Genomic DNA, 20,319 nt, shown 5'->3' with positions numbered 1-20,319 from the left:
TAAAGGGTCAATCTTTGTGCTCCTCTGTTTGTTTGAAAAGGCCTTGTGATGGAGGCATTCAAGGTCACTTTGTACCCAGTGAATCCTAAACTTAATGGCCCTTTTTTCTAAGGAGAGTGAGAAAGGGAACTTCCAATTTCTGTTCTACTTGCAAGGTTTTGGGGCATTTCTGGGTAGGTCAAGTAGCCTGACGTTGTCATACTCATAATTCTAGTCAGAATATGAGTCTGAAAACTCTCCGTTGGGCTGTGACTACGGGGCGTGTTTCAACCGAACTCGTAAAACAAATGCCTCTTTGCTCAATTGGATAGACCTACAACCAATCAGAGCAACGTAATATGTTGTTTGTTGAAAACAAATTCAACCCAAGCGCTCTTTGGTGACAATGTTGATTACGTTACTGTTGATCATCTGTCCATCATCGTATAAAGCCCGCCCCTGACAATTTAATTGGTCCGCCCAGATCCTGGTTTTCTGTAGTTGGTCCCCAATACGAGACCCTCCAGGCCCAACTTCCCGACCAAATTTTGTTGTGGGCGGGGAGAAAGTTGGGCTGGCAGCCAGGCTATAGGTCAAGTACAGTCTTACAAAATTCTAAGTGTAACATTTCAGTTGGACTTTTGTCCCACATGCTTTGGGAAGTGTAAAGGGCTCCCACATGTCACTGCCTTAGAGCAGGAATGGTTTTAGGATTGAGTCAAATATTACAGTCCAAATTCTGAGGGAAGGGTTATAGTTACGTATTCATTTCTTAATTTCATAGAGCGCTCCTCTCTCTCACTCTCCCTTTCCCCCCCCCCTCTCTCTCTGTCTCTCTCTCCCTCCCCCCTCTCTCTCTCTCTCCCTCCCCCCTCTCTCTCTCTCTCTTTTATTCTCCCCTTGTAGCATCTTATGTCAGAACATGATTGTTAAAATACTGGTACTGATTCTGATACTAATACTGGTGTTGATACTCACATTGATACTAGTATTGATATGAATTCAAATCTCTATCCCCAACGGCCATCCTCTTTCCATACGATAAAGAGAACTTCTTAGACTGTAAACTGAGGCAATTTATGACTAAATGCACACAATGTATTAATGATCCTCTAGGGAGAGCTTACAGTCTGCTGAAGGAGGCTATTAAAAGCAGACTTTTAATTGGCTCTGTCTCTTCTTCCTGCTCCCAGAGTAACAACTCTAGAAAGTTCTGAGTTCAGGGTCTGTCCTCGGAGAAGGACTCCATAGAGAAGCACATACACACACGCACTCTTTCACACACACACACACACACACACGCACACTTTTTCACACATACACACACTTAGTCATTTAACAGACGCTCTTAGACTCAGCGACTTACAGAAAGTACAGGGACATTCCCCCCGAGGCAAGTAGGATGAAGTGCCTTGCCCAAGGACACAACGTCATTTTCCACGGCCAGGAATCGATCTGGCAACCTTCAGATTACTAGTCCGATTCCCTAACCGCTTAGCCATCTGACTCCCCTCACTCCCCACACACACTACTTCCTCTCCTACCAGATGTGTGTAGAAGGTGTGTTACAGTAGGAAGCTGGATCCTCCCACTTCCTCGCTGTTAGGGTTAGGTTAGGATTGGGTTAGGATTAGGTTAGGTTAGGGTTGGGTTGGGTTGGGTTGGGTTAGGTTAGGTTAGGGTTAGGGTTAGGGTTAGGGTTAGGGTTAGGTTAGGATTGAGTTAGGGTTAGGTTAGGGTTAGGTTAGGATTGGGTTAGGGTTAGGGTTAGGTTAGGGTAGTCTTTTTACTCGTTGCCTTCTGGCAGGCGATACCGTAGCATTCGCTCTCGCACACGCACACTGGACAACTTTGGTTTCTTTCCAAGGGCCACCAGACTTCTGAATGAACAATAATATGGACACTGATACACTTCTCACTAGTCACTTTACACACTGTCACTTTCAGCTACTGGTTGCACTATCAGCAATATTGCTCTAATTGTACCCCACTTGTCTTTAGGTTAGTATAGATTATAAGGTTAGTATAGGTTATTATGTGTATTAGAGGTTTAGTATACTGTATTTTATATTGTAAACTATGTTGTATATTTAGGAGGTTTATTATATTTTAGATTATCATAGATGTAATCTATGTTCTGAGGACTTGTATGTCATGTTATGCCAGGTTGCTTTGCATTGTCTTGTCCTAACAATTTCAGTGCTGACCTTGTGTTGATCTGTGCATCTAACAATAAAAGACTTGAACTTGAGCTATGTTAGGTAAGGTTAGGGTTAGTCACAAACGTTTATTATTGTTGCTTCTGGCTCTAGACACCCGAGAGCGAAAGGAAGAGGGGGGAAAGAGAGGGAGGGCGAGAGGGGGGATGTTGAGAGGGAGAGAGGTAGAGGGAGAGAGGGTGGATGTTGAGAGGGAGAGAGGTAGAGGGAGGGAGAGAGGGTGGATGTTGAGAGGTAGAGGGAGGGAGAGGGTGGTTGTTGAGAGGGAGACGGTGGATGTTGAGAGGGTGGTTGTGCTGACTGGATAATGACATGCACTGCTTTGCGCTGCTGGGTTTATCCTCTAAGCAGATGGTCTGTCCTCACACAGACACACACACACACATTCTGCTCAGCCTTATCTTGTAAGTCAGGTGACTTTATTAACCCCCCATTACCCCCTGTGTGTGTGTGTGTGTGTGTGTGTGTGTGTGTGTGTGAGGTTGTAGGGTGTGTGTGTGAGGTTGTAGTGTGTGTGTGTGTGTGAGGTTGTCATGTACTGACAGGACCGGAACAAGTTCTGAAGTCTGTTCAATGTAGCAGTAGCAGTGTAAAACAAAGATTGATGTGTCTTATTATGAATGTGACCATCATTATCAGTAACGGCTCAGAAGAACCCTTCCTCCTAATGAGGCCTCAAGAATCCCTGACCCCTGACCCCTGACCCCTGGCCCCTGACCCCTGACCCCTGGCCCTTGGCCCTAACCCAGCTCTACCTCTGTCCACAGGAGAAAGGCAACATCGCTGTGGTGTTCAACGTGGGCACGGATGACATCAACATCCAGGAGACGGCTAAGTTTGTTAACGATGGGAAATACCATGTAGTGAAGTTCACGCGTAGCGGTGGCAACGCTACACTGCAGCTGGATGATTTACCAGTCATAGAGCGCTACCCTACAGGTGAGCACGCACACGCCTCGCACACGCCTCGCACACACCTCACTCACACACCGAGACCAGAGCGTCAAGGTGATGGGAAACACACACTAGCTATCCTTATTGCCATGCATTTATTTTTTACCTTTTATGTCAAGCGAGTAGCTGGTGCCGCCGGGGGGCAGCAGGGGAGACTGTGGTGTGTGAGTAGAGAGGTGGTGTGAGTAGGTAGAGAGGTGTGTGTGTGTGTGTGTAGAGAGGTGGTGTGTGAGGAGCAGGGAGGTGGGGTGAGGAGGGGTGAGGAGCAGGGAGGAGGGGTGAGGAGGGGTGAGGAGCAGGGAGGAGGGGTGAGGAGGGGTGAGGAGCAGGGAGGAGGGGTGAGGAGCAGGGAGGAGGGGTGAGGAGCAGGGAGGTGGGGTGAGGAGGGGTGAGGAGCAGGGAGGAGGGGTGAGGAGCAGGGAGGAGGGGTGAGGAGCAGGGAGGAGGGGTGAGGAGGGTGAGGAGCGGTGAGGAGGGTGAGGAGCAGGGAGGAGGGGTGAGGAGCAGGGAGGTGGGGTGAGGAGGGTGAGGAGCAGGAGGAGGGGTGAGGAGGGGTGAGGAGCAGGGAGGTGGGGTGAGGAGCAGGGAGGAGGGGTGAGGAGGGGTGAGGAGCAGGGAGGAGGGGTGAGGAGGGTGAGGAGCAGGGAGGTGGGGTGAGGAGCAGGGAGGAGGGGTGAGGAGCAGGGAGGAGGGGTGAGGAGGGTGAGGAGCAGGGAGGAGGGGTGAGGAGGGTGAGGAGCAGGGAGGAGGGGTGAGGAGCAGGGAGGAGGGGTGAGGAGGGTGAGGAGCGGTGAGGAGCAGGGAGGAGGGGTGAGGAGGGGTGAGGAGCAGGGAGGTGGGGCGAGGAGCAGGGAGGAGGGGTGAGGAGGGGTGAGGAGCAGGGAGGTGGGGTGAGGAGCAGGGAGGAGGGGTGAGGAGGGGTGAGGAGCAGGGAGAAGGGGTGAGGAGCAGGGAGGAGGGGTGAGGAGCAGGGAGGAGGGGTGAGGAGGGTGAGGAGCAGGGAGGAGGGGTGAGGAGGGTGAGGAGCAGGGAGGTGGGGTGAGGAGCAGGGAGGAGGGGTGAGGAGGGTGAGGAGCAGGGAGGTGGGGTAAGGACGGTGAGGAGCAGGGAGGTGGGGTGAGGAGGGTGAGGAGCAGGGAGGAGGGGTGAGGAGGAGGGAAGTGGGGAGAGGAGGGGTGAGGAGCAGGGAGGTGGGGTGAGGAGCAGGGAGGAGGGTTGAGGAGGAGGGAGGTGTGGAGAGGAGGTGGGGTAAGGAGGGTGAGGAGCAGGGAGGTGGGGTGAGGAGGGGTGAGGAGGAGGGAGGTGGGGAGATGAGGGTGAGGAGCAGGGAGGAGGGGTGAGGAGGGTGAGGAGCAGGGAGGAGGGGTGAGGAGGAGGGAGGTGGGGAGAGGAGGTGGGGTGAGGAGGGTGAGGAGCAGGGAGGTGGGGTGAGGCGCAGGGAGGAGGGGTGAGGAGGAGGGAGGAAGGGAGAAGAGGTGTATGAGGGATCAGGGTTGGGATGGTTGGAAGGTTAGAACTCCCTCTTTCTCTCCCATTTATCATATTATACTAACTAGACTAATCACCTTTATTCTCACACCCATTTCCACACACATCGACTCATTAGTATCCCTCCCTCCCCCAGCTGTGATGTGATGGGAGGTGACAGAGGACAGATGGGAGTTGAAGAGAGGGCTGAGTTGGAGGAGATTCTAGAACAGTGTGGACAGAGGGACCATTCTGCAGCTCTACAGTCATCTTATTAAAACCCCACATACCTCCTCTCCTCCTCTCCCCCCCTGCTTTCCACCCTCTCTACTCTCTTCCTCCCCTCCCCTCCTCATCTCCCCTTCTCTTCTCCTCCTCTCCTACCTTCTGTCTCCATCATAGCCACCACTTTCGTATCTTTCTTATTTCATCTTCCTTCCTCCTTCATTATGTGGAGCACAAAAGACTGTGGAGCCTGGGAGGGGGGAGACAGGGGGAGAAAGAGGAAGAGAGGGGATGAGAGTGGGTCTAGGGGTGGGAGCGCTGATGGAAGTAAGCTGGGACAACGGTGGTCAGGGCCCCCAGGGGATGAGGAGCACTTTAACACTGCAGCCATGACAGCAGCAAACACTCTTCATGGAGCGGGACTCCACCTCCCTCTTACACTGTTACTGGAGCATGAGGCACTTCCACACTCTCTGTCTCTCTCTCTGTCTCTCTCTGTCTCTGTCTGTATCTCTCTGTCTCGCTGTCTGTCTCTCCCTGTCTCTCTCTGTTTCGGTCTCTGTCTCTTTCTCTCTCTCTCTCTCTCTCTCTCTCTCTCTCTCTCTCTCTCTCTCTCTCTCTCTCTCTGTTTTGGTCTCTGTCTCCCTCTGTCCCTCACACACACAAACACACACTCACTCAGACACATAATATAGATACTACCTCACCACAGATCTAGATCATATAGATAATACCTCCCTACAGATCTAGATCATATAGATACTACTTCTAGATACTGTTCTCTCTCATGTCCTAAGGGTTCATATGGCGATGCATACACATATAGCTACAAACTGACTTTCAAATCAAGTATTTTATTGATGTGGGCAGCTGTGCATGTGATTGCATGGAGTGTGTGTGTGTGAGTGTGAGAGACAGTGTGTGTGTGGGGGGGATTCTTTTAGGGTAGTCTGTGTTTACAACTCTACCCAGCGGCATGAAAGAAACTGTACAATTTTTTAAACCCTATAATTTGAAAGAGATTACACTTTTGTCAGAAGATAACTGGAGGCATAAACATACAAAACAGAACAGCAGCTGTCAGAAAATGAAGAAGCATTTAAATAAATAAACCAGTCAGACAGTCCTGTCTCAGCCTGCTTTGACACATCCCTCTCCCTCCTTCCCTCTCCATCCCTCCATCCCTCTCCATCCCTCCATCCCTCCCTTTCCCTCCATCCCTCTCCATCCCTCTCCATCCCTCCCTCTCCCTCCATCCCTCTCCATCCCTCCCTCTCCCTCCATCCCTCCATCCCTCTCCATCCCTACATCCCTCCTTCTCCCTCCATCCCTCCCTCCATCCCTCTCCCTCCATCCCTCTCCATCCCTCCCTCTCCATCCCTCTCCCTCCATCCCTCTCCATCCCTCCATCCCTCCCTCTCCCTCCATCCCTTTCCCTCCATTCCACTCCCTCCCTCCCTTCCTCTCTCTCCATCCATCCACCTCTGTCTATCTTTCCATCCCTCCATCCCTCTCCCTCCCTTCCTCTCTCTCCATCCATCCACCTCTCTATCCCTCTATCCCTCCATCCCTCCGTCCCTCTCTCTCCATCCCTCTCCCTCCCTTCCTCTCTCTCCATCCATCCACCTCTCTATCCCTCTATCCCTCCATCCCTCCGTCCCTCTCTCTCCATCCCTCTCCCTCCCTTCCTCTCTCTCCATCCATCCACCTCTCTATCCCTCCATCCCTCCGTCCCTCTCTCTCCATCCCTCTCCCTCCCTTCCTCTCTCTCCATCCATCCACCTCTCTATCCCTCTATCCCTCCATCCCTCCGTCCCTCTCTCTCCATCCCTCTCCCTCCCTTTCTCTCTCTCCATCTCTCCATCCCTCCATCTCTGTATTCCTCCATCAAATCACTCACCCTACTGGCCAAACCCCTTACTTCTCTCCCTCCCTCCCTACTTCCTTCCTTCCCTTGCTCCCTCCCTCCCTTCCTCCTGCTGCAGCACAGTGTAATGGCTGTTGTGTGTCAGAGGAGATTAACTAATGAGTTATAGATCCACTCTATTCTAGACTGGGCTTTGGTCAAAGTCTTTTTTGTTAGTCTGGCTGCTTGGTGTGGATGCTGGCTGTATCTAGGGATTACACTGGAAGCTTTCTGATAGGCCAGTTTGGCTGTGTGTAGACTACCACTGAATAAGAAGCAAGGATATCATGGATAATGTGTGTTCTCCTCTAAACCACAACAGGGTGAATGTGTTTTTTATCATAAACTATAAATTCAAATGATGTTCCTTCTGAGAATGTAACTAGTTAAACTTCAAAACGATAGTTAGACAGATATTAATGGTGTTGTAAACCTCATTGTAAGATTTCTGTCATAGAAATGTTTACATTTGTGATTTGGTTTTTGTTTATAACATAAATATTAATCTTTATGAACCGTGAGCTTAGTCTAATTCGCAGTTAATATAGAAATAATTTGTTGAATTAAAATAAATTTAAAGGATTGAATGATTGAATGAGGTTCAGTGTAATGTTTTAGGTGTAACTTTGTTTTTATTTTACTTCTTTCTTTTTTTATATATCCAAAAACTTGACCAAAACATTGTACAGTTTGTTTAGTTTCAGCATTAAGTATTAACATTAACCTTTTGACCTTACAGATTTTAACCGATGAAATGTTTCTTTAAACTTTAAGGCCACAATGATAATGAGCGCCTGGCGATCGCCAGACAGCGAATCCCTTATCGGCTCGGTCGAGTAGTTGACGAATGGCTACTCGACAAAGGTAAAAAAAACTTAAAATTTCAACCCAAAAATAATTTGATCTTAACCAAGTAATACTGTAATAAATTAATTTTAAAAACATAAATGTTCTGTAAAAAAAATAGATTCAACAAAATCGTTTTAAACAGTAAAATGTAGATAGAACCTTTTGCTCAGTTTGCCTAATACTGTATTATTATTTAGAAATGTCAATTGGTTTAACAGGAAGTTAAAGGGACTGTAAATATACATTTAACTTCTTCATGTAATATGACCACTTCCTGTTAAAATGTCTATAAATTACCATAGCATTGATTAATTTTTTGATGTAAATACATAAATGGTCTTAAAAAAAAAAGTTCAGTTAAATCCTATATTGATATCTGTAGTGTTATTTCAGACACATGTATAGTAGGCATATAAGTGCTACTTTTAACTGTGTCTAAATTGATCTACAGTGATTAAACCAACTAGCCAAGATAAATAGACTGTAATAAGAATTGGCAAAAGAAGAGTCCCTTTAACAATGTGTGTAAACGTGTTAGAATCCAGGGACGACTGTGTGGTCCCACAGCTGTGCATGCGCTCGGAGGTCTCCCAATGTTTTCACCTCATCATGTATACTCTTTCTGTTCACCTCACTGCCGTTGTCAAGACATTACTCATGTTTTTAAGCCTTTTTTAAATTTTCAATCTTTTTTATTAAACATTGCAGTTATTTTTGTTTATTTTTGCTCTTGCTAAAAGGAAGAATGTTTGTAATAGAAATGTGTGTCTCCTCTTTAGAGGACACTTAATCAACACAAGGACTAGTTGGTTCCATGGAACAGCAGAGAGAGACTAGAGAGCATATCGCTGCTGTAATTGGTTGATATGTAAAGTAATCATGTCTGTTATGCTTCCGTTTCTTCCAGTGAGGAAACGATGTGAAAAACACTATTCATAACACGTCATTATTTACAAAAAATAAATCAATACCAGTTTTCTTTTCACCAGGCAAGAAAATAATAAGATAATAAAATCCACAACATCAGATTGATTAAACCTCCTCCTGCTGCTGTTCAATTGCTTTGATTGTCCTTTTAGCAAAGCTACATCGATTTAAACAACCGTTAAAGTTTTTATGTTTTTTCTTCCTTTCAGTTTCTGTCATGTCCCCCATCCCCCAGGGGAGTGAAGCCCTCCATGAGGTCTCCTGGTCCTGGGGGCTCCTGGGGGCTTCACTCTCCCCAGAGGGGTAGACTCCCTCCCTCTCTCTCCCCGGCCGGCTGAGTGGTGTGTGTGTAACGTTGTTCTCCTGCAGGCCGCCAGCTCACCATCTTCAACAGCCAGACCACCATCCAGATTGGGGGCTGGGAGCGCGACCGCAGCCGCCCCTACCAGGGCCAGCTGTCTGGGCTGTACTACAACGGGCTGAAGGTGCTGAACATGGCAGTGGAGGGGGACCCCAACGTGCGCGTTCTGGGCAGCGTGCGCCTGGTGGGCGACGCCCCGGCCTCCTCCATCACCCCGCAGGCCAGCGCCACGGCCAACCGCTCCGACACCTCCACCATGGAGACCACCACCACCACCTCCTCCAGCCGCAGGGGCAAGATCACTACACCCCGCCAACCCCAGCAGGTCAGCACACACACACACACACTCATAAACACATACTCAAACACACAAACACTTCCTCAAGGCTCTTCCGCTGTTTCTATGACATCCTCTGTCCCCAAGAGGACCATACCTATCTGATTCCACCCCAGGCCCGCCTGGGCAACCATGCAGCCACAGGGCTGGACACGGGAGGCAGCTGCGTACTGGAATAAAGCTGCTTGTTCCACACACCACTGCATCCATGATGGTATCAGTATTCAGATGTCAGGTTGTTGGTTTAACAGAATGTTATCAGTATTCAGATGTCAGGTTGTTACTGGTATAACAGCAGGTTATCAGTATTCAGATGTCAGGATGTGGCTGGTATAACAGGAGGTTATCAGTATTCAGATGTCAGGGTTGTGGCTGGTATAACAGAAGGTTATCAGTATTCAGATGTCAGGATGTGGCTGGTATAACAGAAGGTTATCAGTATTCAGATGTCATGTTTCTGGTATAACAGAAGATTATCAGTATTCAGATGTCAGGTTGTTACTGGTATAACAGAAGGTTATCAGTATTCAGATGTCAGGATGTGGCTGGTATAACAGAAGGTTATCAGTATTCAGATGTCATGTTTCTGGTATAACAGAAGATTATCAGTATTCAGATGTCAGGTTGTTGGTTTAACAGAAGGTTATCAGTATTCAAATGTCAGGTTGTTACTGGTATAACAGGAGGTTATCAGTATTCAGATGTCAGGATGTGGCTGGTATAACAGGAGGTTATCAGTATTCAGATGTCAGGTTGTGGCTGGTATAACAGGAGGTTATCAGTATTCAGATGTCAGGATGTGGCTGGTATAACAGGAAGTTATCAGTATTCAGATGTCAGGTTGTGGCTGGTGAAAACGGAGGTTATCACAGTCCTGTTGATGCTGGGAGAAAAGGTTTACTGACACACCTGGATAATACCGACACCCAAATGTAGCTTCTGGTCTGAATTTGAATCTGAATCAGAATCAGCTTTACCTGCCAAGTAAGTTTGCACAAAAAGGAATTTACTATGGCAGGAACATGTTCAGGCGCGTTCGACGTTGGATCCGGAACCTTTTTTATTGGCATATTTTCAGTTAGCAGATGGTGTTTGAATCGCAATTCCATCTGAAATACTGCCGGTGACTACGTTGTTACAGTAGCATGTTTCAAAGGGGGTTCGCTTGTTTCAAAGGGGGTTCGCTTGTTTCAAATGGGATTCTTAATGAATTATGCCATATGAGTAAGCTAAATGCTTGAATATATCACTAAAGGGAAAAACTTAAGGGGACAGACCCACCTGCAACCAACGCAAGCAGGCGCACCCTACAATTTCCCTCTCTAGTTTATTATACATCTGTAATGGTTTTGTTGCTCATTCCCAGAGGAGGAAAGTTAATTCAGGTCAGTAAAACAGAATAAAGCTGAGAATCCTGTTGTGTCAATGCGTGTCCCAGCCAATGTCAGGGTCTGTGTTTCCTGGTCATGGGCCTGTTCACGTGCTCCCACCCAGACTGCTTTAACGGGATTCTCATTTATGTTCATTGAACTGATTGGCACTGGACCATGAGGAGTACTGAGTGTGTGTGTGTGTGCGTGTGTGTGTGTGTGCGTGTGTGTGTGTGCGTGCAGACAGACCAAGACTCATTTAGGTCAGTGAGGACTAGAGATCTACTCCTTGTCCCACTAGTGAGACGAGACTGGACAAGGTGGGGGCTGGGGGTTGGGGGCTAGGGCGGGGGGTGGGGGGGCTTCCTGAAGTGCTGCAGCCACGAAGCTTGAGATGAGGATATCTCACCCCCGGGCCTCTTTGCCTCTCAAGTCAAAAGAACAAATAAAGAGAGGAGAGGCAATAAAAACCTGAAGCACTTGAGTTTAATTTGTTGTGCATTCAGAGCCTGCAGTGATCGCATGGCCCAGACATACACACAAAGTGATTCTGGAGATGTGGAACATCAAATCCCTTTCATGTCATGCTGATAGACCCAACCATGCCCGCCCCCCTCAATGCCCCAACACCCCCTGCCTCAAAGTGATTCTGGAGATTAAATCGCATGCCCCCCCCCCCACACACACACACACACACGCCCCCTAGCTAGGGGCAGTTCTGGGTTACTTTACATCAGTTATCACGCGAACTGCCTCAGAAAACCACAACTACTGGTCAGCAGTTACTTGTAGTGAAGTAGAAACACTACACAGTCGTTCCAGACAGAAACACTACACCGTCGTTCCAGACAGAAACACTACAGTGTCATTGTCATTTAAACAATATTCGGTGGGCCACAATAACCGTTTTGAAAGGTGTTAGTATGTGCAGACACTATGAGGAGACATGTTGCAGCAGAGTGTGTAGTATTGCAGTGTGAAGTACTGTAGTCCAAAGTATTGTAGGGTGAAATAGTGTAGCGTGTGGTGTGTAGTATTGTGGTGTGCAGAGTGTAGTAGCAGGCCTGTGTGCTGAAGCAAAAGGAGAGGGTGACATGTTGACTTGACTCCTGCCCAGCAGGTAGGGGACGGCTACAGGAAAGGTTCCTCTCTCACCCAGACGATGTTCAGAGCTCTGCTCTCTGCAGCTGATTAATACTGAACAAAACAGGAGCAGCACAGTCACAACCCGTGTGAGCGTGTGTGAGCGCTGGTGTAGACAGCGTCTTGTTCACCAGGTCATTAACTCCGCCCGTCACTCAGATGTCTGTATGTGCTCACGAGCGCTGCGCTTGATTGGTTGTCGTGCCATCGCTTTGAGGTGACCTGACCAATGGCCAGAGGCGGAGCCCATGTGTTGTCGGCCAGCCGCCTGGGTTAACGTCTCGCTACCCATCACGCCCCACTGCTCTACATTGCCATGGCTACGCTGACTGGCTCGTAAAAATAGCCCAGCCTCTCTTCTTCCTGCTCCAGTGGAGCCTCGCTGTCCCCTGCCTCCACCCTGGCCTCTCTGGCCTCCCTTTTTGCCTCCCACCCAGGCTCTGAGGAGGTATAGAGGCAGGGAGGAATCTCCTATATCCTCCTCTTTCCTTCTCCTCTCTCCTCTTCCTATCTTCTCCTCTTTCCTCCTCTTTCCTCCTCTCACCTCTTCCTCTCTTCTCCTCTCTCCTCCTCCTCTCTCCTCTTCCTCTCTCTTCCTCCTTTCTCCTCCTCTCTCCTCCTCTCTCCTCCTCTTTCCTCTCTCCTCCTCCTCTCTCCTCCCCCTAATTCCTCCTCTCTCCTCCTCCTCTCTCCTCTTCCACTCTCCTCCTGTCTCCTCCTCTATTCTCTCTGCTGGGAAGAACCCAACCAAAAACCCTTGCGCTTTGTTCCGTTGCTCCAGGCGACAGATACGCTGATCCAGAAAGCAGATTTCTCCCAGGACCCCCGGAAGCCCCTGGTCTCACCATGCCGTTGTCGAGGCGTTAGCATAAACAGCCAAACAAATGCATGCCTGGCAGGAAGCACCCTGACACCACCACAGATACGTTCAAAAGAAGCCTTTTCTGCTCCGCTGAGACATGTTATCCCTGATATCTGGCTCATAGGGAGACATCCTGCTGTCACAGCCCAGTACACACGCTTCAGGAACACGCTACACTAACACGCATGACAGCGTGAAGACTCAAGCGTGTTCTCGTATGGACAGGGACATGTCACGATTGGAGGAAGCAACTGGAAGTCTTTCCCACAAAGTCCAGATATAGGGTTAGGGCTTTGCCCTTCTCTATACTGTTCTAAACTGCTCTGTACTGCTCTATACTGCTCTGTACTGCTCTATACTGCTGTATACTGCTCTGTACTGCTCTATACTGCTCTGTACCACTCTGTACTGCTCCATACTGCACTATACCACTCTGTACTGCTCTGTACTGCTCTATACTGCTCTATTCTTCGCTATACTGCTCTATACCACTCTATACTGCTCTGTACTCATCTATTCTGCTCTATACTGCTCTAGTCTTCTCTATCCCACTCTGTACTCATCTATTCTGCTCTATACTGCTCTAGTCTTCTCTATCCCACTCTGTACTGCTCTGTACTGTTCTATACTGCTCTATACTACTCTCTACCACTCTGTACTGCTGTATACTGCTCTATACTGCTCTGTACCACTCTTTACTACCCTATACTGCTCTGTTCTGCTCTGTACTGTTCTATACTGCTCTGTACTGTTCTATGCTGATATATACTGCTCTGTACCACTCTTTACTGCCCTATACTGTTCTGTTCTACTCTGTACTGTTCTTTACTTGTCTATACTCATCTATACTGCTCTGTATCACTCTATACTGCACTGTACTGATCTATACTGCTCTGTACTGCTCTGTACTGTTCTATGCTGATATATACTGCTCTGTACCACTCTTTACTGCCCTATACTGTTCTGTTCTACTCTGTACTGTTCTTTACTTGTCTATACTCATCTGTACTGCTCTATACTGCTCTATACTGCTCTATACTGACCTATACTGCTCTGTACTGCTCTATACTGCTCTATACTGCTTTATACTGCTCTGTACAAATATATACGGTTCTATACTTTTCCTAACTGCTCTATACTGCTTTACACTGCCCAATACTGCTTGATATGTTTCTGTAAACAGCAGGGTCATGAATATGCATGTGAGCTAATCACTGCACCAATCCCAGCTGCTGCCAGCATGCAACTGTGCTCTTGCATGTCAACACAATAAGGGGCATTCTCAAGGGTTTGGGACATAGACACACACAGTATCTATACACACACACACACAGTGACACACACACAATAGCTATACACAGTAGCTGTACACACACACACAAATTATCTACACACACAATATTTATACACACAGTATCTAAACAGATCTATATCTTCATATTCGCATACAGTCACACGTGTGTTTATGGCTGTTTTCGTCCTAGTGTATGTATGCAGAGGTGTGAACTGGGCTGTACATTAATCATACATCTGTACGAAGGGATGAATGAGAGGCCTTTAGGTTTGGGACGACCAGGGGTGCTGTGTTGGACTGAGTGTGTGTGCGCGTGTGTGTGTGTGGGGGGGTGCTGTAGTGTTTACTGAGTGGCTGGATCGATGTGCTGGAGGGCTTGTGTGAAGGAGCTGAAGAGGATATCAATCAAGTGGCTGTGTGTGTGAGTGACTGTGTGTGAGTGTACATGAGCTTGTGTGTGTGTCCGTGTGATTGTGTGTGAGTGTGTGTTGGCCTTGCACATTTATACTGGAGAAACTCAGCTCATTAATTTGAGGGGCTACAAGGCAGCACAAGGCAATATGAAGAAGTAGGAGGCAGTATGAGACAGAATGAGGCAGTTTGAGGCAGTATGAGAGTGTGAGACAGTATGAGACAGTATGAGGCAGTATGAGACAGACAGAGGCAGTATGAGACAGAATGAGGCAGTATGAGACAGTGTGAGGCAGTATGAGACAGTGTGAGACAGTATGAGACAGAATGAGGTAGTATGATACATAATGGGGCTACTGACACCATACTACTGACACAGATCACTGGCACAGACTAATGACACAGATCACTGGCACATACCTCTGGCTCAGATCACTGGCACAGACTACTGACACAGATCACCTGCACATACCACTGGCACAGATCACTGGCACAGACTACTGACACAGATCACTGGCACATACTACTGACACAAATCACTGACACAGATCACTGGCACATACCACTGACAACAGAACACTGACAACACACTGTCATGCCAAAAACTGACCGGGTGCCAAAAACTGTCCGGCCTGACGTCAAAATGCCACGTCCTTCGATATACCGACCTTAAATTCAAGAGATAGCTATGCACGCTAGCGGGAGACTGTCCTGTTTGCTATACTGGTTGCTAGGTAGGCAGTTTAGGCCTATTTAATTTTGACAGCAGAACAGTGACACCAGAACAGTGACACCAGAACAGTGACTACAACAGTGAGTCTCCATAGGTAGATCATGTGATGGTGAGTCGTGTCCCCAGGGGCTCTCCATAGGTAGATCATGTGATGGTGAGTTGTGTCCCCAGGGGCTCTCCATAGTGAGATCATGTGATGGTGAGTCGTGTCCCCAGGGGCTCTCCATAGGTAGATCATGTGATGGTGAGTTGTGTCCCCAGGGGCTCTCCATGGTGTCAGAGGGGCTCACGCTCACAGTCTCTGAGGACGGGGGGCAGGGGGGAGTGGCTGGCCACCAGCTAGGATAATCAACACCACACATCATTAACTCTCAACACTGCCTGGCTTTAGAAAGTGTTGAATGCTTTCATTGACACTCATTATAGGAGCAGGGTCAGTCTGCTGATGACTGGGGGGGGGGGGGGGGGGGCAGGGGGACATTGAATAGACTGGAATCAGCTGGAGCAATAACTAGGCTGGAATGGTAACACCCAGTGTCCCGTTAGTTACAGCTGTGACAGAGACTCAGCCTAACCGCCTCCTGTCTCCCCCCTCTCCCCCTACCCCTCCTGTCTCCCCCCTCTCCCCCTACTCCATCCTGTCTCCCCATACCCCTCCTGTCTCCCCCCTCTCCCCCTACCCCCACCTGTCTCCCCCCTACCCCCTCCTGTCTCCCTCCTCTCCTGAAACATCCATTTGTTTGCCCAACAACAGCAACATATTTGTAGTAATGGTTATTAGGTCCATTATGACGCTGGATTGATATCTGAGTTTCTTCAATGCAGTTTTAAAGCAGATCAACGGGAACACAACTATAATTATTCATGACCCTCATGCATATTACATTTACATTTGTATTCTGCTGATTACAAAACAAGCCTGACGTGGTACCATATTGCTTGGTAAACATGGTGGTCTCTCTACAGCTTGTCCCTCTTATAGCTTTGTCGCTTCTTAAGTCGATTTTGATTCTTTTTTTTCTTTACTGTAATAGTTTGCTGTTTCCAAAACATGCTGAGCGTTTATAAAGCTCTGAATGAAGGGATTTGAGAGGGTTCTGGTAGGGCATTCACCACTGGCTCAGCTGTGTTAGAGAGCTGCAGGAGTCTGAATCTGCTGTTCCACCATGCTCACATGCTCCCATCCTCTGAGATGTAGGGATGGAGGGATGAGACAGGGACAGAATGGAGGGATGATGGAAAGAGGGATGACAGATAGACGGATGGAGGAATGACAGATAGAGCCAGAGTGCGAATTACGGGGAGGTTTTGGGGGTCTGACCCCCTTAATTAAGACTTGGACCCCCCCAAAAGAGGTAAAAACAACAGGTTGGGGGGGTCGATACACGCCCCGGAGAAGAAGTTGACCCCCCCGATTGTCATAGAGGTATGGAGGGATGACAGATAGAGGTATGGAGGGATGACAGATAGAGGTATGGAGGGATGACAGATAGAGGGTTGACAGATAGAGGGATGACAGATAGAGGTATGGAGGGATGACAGATAGAGGGATGACAGATAGAGGTATGGAGGGATGACAGATAGAGGTATGGAGGGATGACAGATAGAGGTATGGAGGGATGACAGATAGAGGGATGACAGATAGAGGGATGGAGGGATGACAGATAGAGGTATGGAGGGATGACAGATAGAGGTATGGAGGGATGACAGTTGGAGGGATGACAGATGGAGGGATGAAAGATTTACTGTTTACAGTCTAACTGGTCTGGCTGTCTCTCCACTCTCTGGCTGCCTCTCTTCCATTCTGCCTCATCCCTCCTTTCCTCCACTCTGCCTCATCCCTCCTGTCCTCCACTCTGCCTCATCCCTCCTCTCTTCCACTCTGCCTCATCCTTCCTCTCCTCCACTCTCTGGCTGCCTCATCCCTCCTCTACTCCCCTCTGCCTCATCCCTCCTCTCCTCCACTCTCTGGCTGCCTCTCCTCCACTCTGCCTCATCCCTCCTCTCCTCCACTCTGCCTCATCTTTCCTCTCCTCCACGCTGCCTCATCTCTCCTGTCCTCTCCTCCTCCTCTCCCCTCCTCTTCTCTCATACACTTTGCCTCATCTCCTCTCCTCCGTCCTGGCTCACCTGTCCTCCTCTCCTCCACTCTGCCTCATCTTTCCTCTCCTCCACTCTGCCTCATCTCTCCTCTCCTCCACTCTGCCTCATCTTTCCTCTCCTCCACTCTGCCTCATCTCTCCTCTCCTCCACTCTGCCTCATCTTTCCTCTCCTCCACTCTGCCTCATCTCTCCTCCACTCTGCCTCATCTTTCCTCTCCTCCACTCTGCCTCATCTCTCCTCTCCTCCACTCTGCCTCATCTCTCCTCTCCTCCACTCTGCCTCATCTCTCCTCTCCTCCACTCTGGCTCATCTTTCCTCCACCCATTCTGCCTCATCCCTCCTCTCCTCCACTCTGCCTCATATCTCCTCTCCTCTGTTCTTATCTGCCTCTCCTCCACTCTGCCTCATCTCTCCTCCACTCTGCCTCATATCTCCTCTCCTCTGTTCTTATCTGCCTCTCCTGTCTCATGATCATATAAGCACTTGTGACTTCAAGCATATTGTTTGGGCTTGTATTTAAGGAAATATCTTCATCCTCCTGCAATCATCCCTCGCTTTCTTCTCCTATCATTCCTCTCTTCCTCCAATCATCCCTTTCTTCTTCCTGTGAAAACGGTTAATTATGTTCTCTGATACAGTTCTGGGAAGAAAATGTACAGTAAATTCGGTAAACCTAATTACCAAACATACTGAACAATTTGACATTAAGTGAGATCACTGTAGATGACCTATGCTGTAGATCCTGTTTGTTGAGTGAAACATGCATCTATCAGCAGTGAGGTATGGAGGGTCCTAAAAATATTGGAATCTGATTCAAATAAAAGATTTTCTCAGACATGAGAAGTCCCAGGAGGTCTTTTGAAAGCAGGGAATCACAGTTGTATCCCAGACTTAATCAAGCTGGCCTACATAGTGAAAACAGACCTGTTTATTTGAGGGCGCCCTAGATTCAGAGCAACAAGATAGAGACAGCAGGCCACCAGACTCCTAGACGCCTCCTCCTCCAGCTTCACCCAAACACCGTCAGACACTTTCATTGTTTAAAATGGTAACTGCCATCTGCGGAACTTCTAAATAAGATAAATAATGCGTTCTGGAGACACAGAAGACAGAGTCTTTTCCAGTTGTTCAGGTTTACAGAGAAGTGGGTTGTTGCTGGGGCAGGTAACTCTGTATCCTCTGCTCGAGGACTGTTGATGAGGACGCCCATGGTGGCTCAAACACACACAGTTATCCCCTCGCATGCAAATGGCTACACTCATTTTCTTATCCTTTTCATGGACCAGACAGGACAAGAAATATAAATGGAAGGATAATGTTTAGTCACCAAACTATTCATGCTAATAATTTCCTGTCTCCTCAGACCCATCTGCAAGCTGTCATCTCTGCTGTCGCATTATTTGGGGGGCATTCTGTTCCGAACCCTTAGAATTAATCTCAACACATGCTACTACAGCGTGAGGGAAAAGGACCTAAATGAGAAATGACTGTTTTGGGGGTTTGATTATGATCATTTCGTCTCTCCAGACTGGCTTCCCAGGCTGTGTTAATAGGAATTACTTGTCACACAGCTAACCAAGTGTGGCCGCCTCCCACTCTAAACCCCGCCACTCCCCTTTGTGAGTTCCGCTCGCAGACTCACTTTTTTAATCATTTCCTTCGTTTTCTGTGCTCGCTAATATGTGAAGGAGACACCCGCAGCCACGGCAACCCACTAGGTTACTGCGGAAACGCACAATGTAAAGCTGGAAACGTTGCTGCAGTCACACCACAGTTCCTCCATGTCAGAACACATTTGGGACCTCTTCTCTATCCAACGCTGTTAGGACATGAGTTCAACCATGTTGAAGGGGTCTGTGGTGGACAATGGTGGTCTGTTGAGGTCTGTGGTGGTCTGTAGAGGTCGGTGGTGGTCTGAAGAGGTCTTTGGTGGTCTGTAGAGGTCGGTGGTGGTCTGAAGAGGTCTGAAGAGGTCTTTGGTGGTCTGTAGAGGTCTGTAGAGGACTGTGGTGGTTTGTAGGGGTCTGTAGAGGATTGTGGTGGTCTGTAGGGGTCTGTAGAGGATTGTGGTGGTCTGTAGGCGTCTGTAGAGGATTGTGGTGGTCTGTAGAGGTCCGTGGTGGTCTGTAGGGGTCTGTGGAGGTCTGTAGAGGATTGTGGTGGTCTGTAGAGGTCCGTGGTGGTCTGTAGAGGTCTGTGGTGATCTGTAGAGGACTGTGGTGGTCTGTAGAGGTCGGTGGTGATCTGTAGAGGACTGTGGTGGTCTGTAGAGGTCGGTGGTGATCTGTAGAGGACTGTGGTGGTCTGTAGAGGACTGTGGTGGTCTGTAGAGGACTGTGGTGGTCTGTGGTGGTCTGTAGGGGACTGTGGTGGTCTGTAGAGGTCGGTGGTGGTCTGTAGAGGACTGTGGTGGTCTGTAGAGGACTGTGGTGGTCTGTGGTGGTCTGTAGGGGACTGTGGTGGTCTGTAGAGGTCGGTGGTGATCTGTAGAGGACTGTGGTGGTCTGTAGAGGTCGGTGGTGATCTGTAGAGGTCGGTGGTGATCTGTAGAGGACTGTGGTGATCTGTAGAGGTCGGTGGTGATCTGTAGAGGACTGTGGTGGTCTGTAGAGGACTGTGGTGGTCTGTGGTGGTCTGTAGGGGACTGTGGTGGTCTGTAGAGGTCGGTGGTGGTCTGTAGAGGTCGGTGGTGGTCTGTAGAGGTCTTTGGTGGTCTGTAAGGGTCTGAGGTGGTCTGTAGAGGACTGTGGTGGTCTGTAATGTATCTCCTCTGCTCTAGTGTTCTGGTTGGAGGCTCCGCACCTCCAGCACTTGAGAAGGATTTAAAAGCGATTTCCAAGGTCTTCCATGTTGACTAACAGCTTCGCTATCAATTTTGTCCAAGTTGGGCTATTGATATTTTGCTCTCCATAAAAGCAATAGACAGTGTTGTTGTTAAGCATGGCAGTGCACCAGGGGAGGGGTGTGCATGAGGGTGAAGGTTGTGGGAAGCTGGGATGCAGACGGCAGCAGAGGGCATTCTTCAGTGTATCAGATCAAATCGAACTTCATTTGTAAAGCCCTTTTACAAGCATGTTGCAGAAGGCTTCACACACACCAGCAGATAAGCAGCTGTAACCATCCTGAACCCTCAGAGACGACAAGCAAAAACTCCAAACCTGGAGGAAGTGTTGAGTGA

At 48.6% G+C, this 20,319-nt stretch overlaps 1 protein-coding gene across 1 annotated transcript in view; it reads left to right on the top strand.

Annotated features, from left to right (window-relative positions):
• The first annotated feature begins 2,510 nt into the window (after positions 1-2,510).
• The window catches only part of LOC124473672 (neurexin-1a-beta-like), a 40,861-nt gene continuing 23,052 nt past the window's right edge, over positions 2,511-20,319 (top strand). The window contains exons 1-4 of the mRNA XM_047029305.1: positions 2,511-2,552; positions 2,966-3,137; positions 7,525-7,614; positions 8,896-9,212. Coding sequence (XP_046885261.1) covers positions 2,511-2,552; positions 2,966-3,137; positions 7,525-7,614; positions 8,896-9,212 — 621 coding nt within the window. The remainder of the gene's footprint in view (positions 2,553-2,965; positions 3,138-7,524; positions 7,615-8,895; positions 9,213-20,319) is intronic.

Source organism: Hypomesus transpacificus, chromosome 11, assembly GCF_021917145.1.
Source record: "Hypomesus transpacificus isolate Combined female chromosome 11, fHypTra1, whole genome shotgun sequence".
Taxonomy (NCBI): domain Eukaryota; kingdom Metazoa; phylum Chordata; class Actinopteri; order Osmeriformes; family Osmeridae; genus Hypomesus; species Hypomesus transpacificus.
The sequence above is the reverse complement of the archived record's forward strand: the minus strand, read 5'-3'. Positions and strand labels throughout refer to the sequence as shown.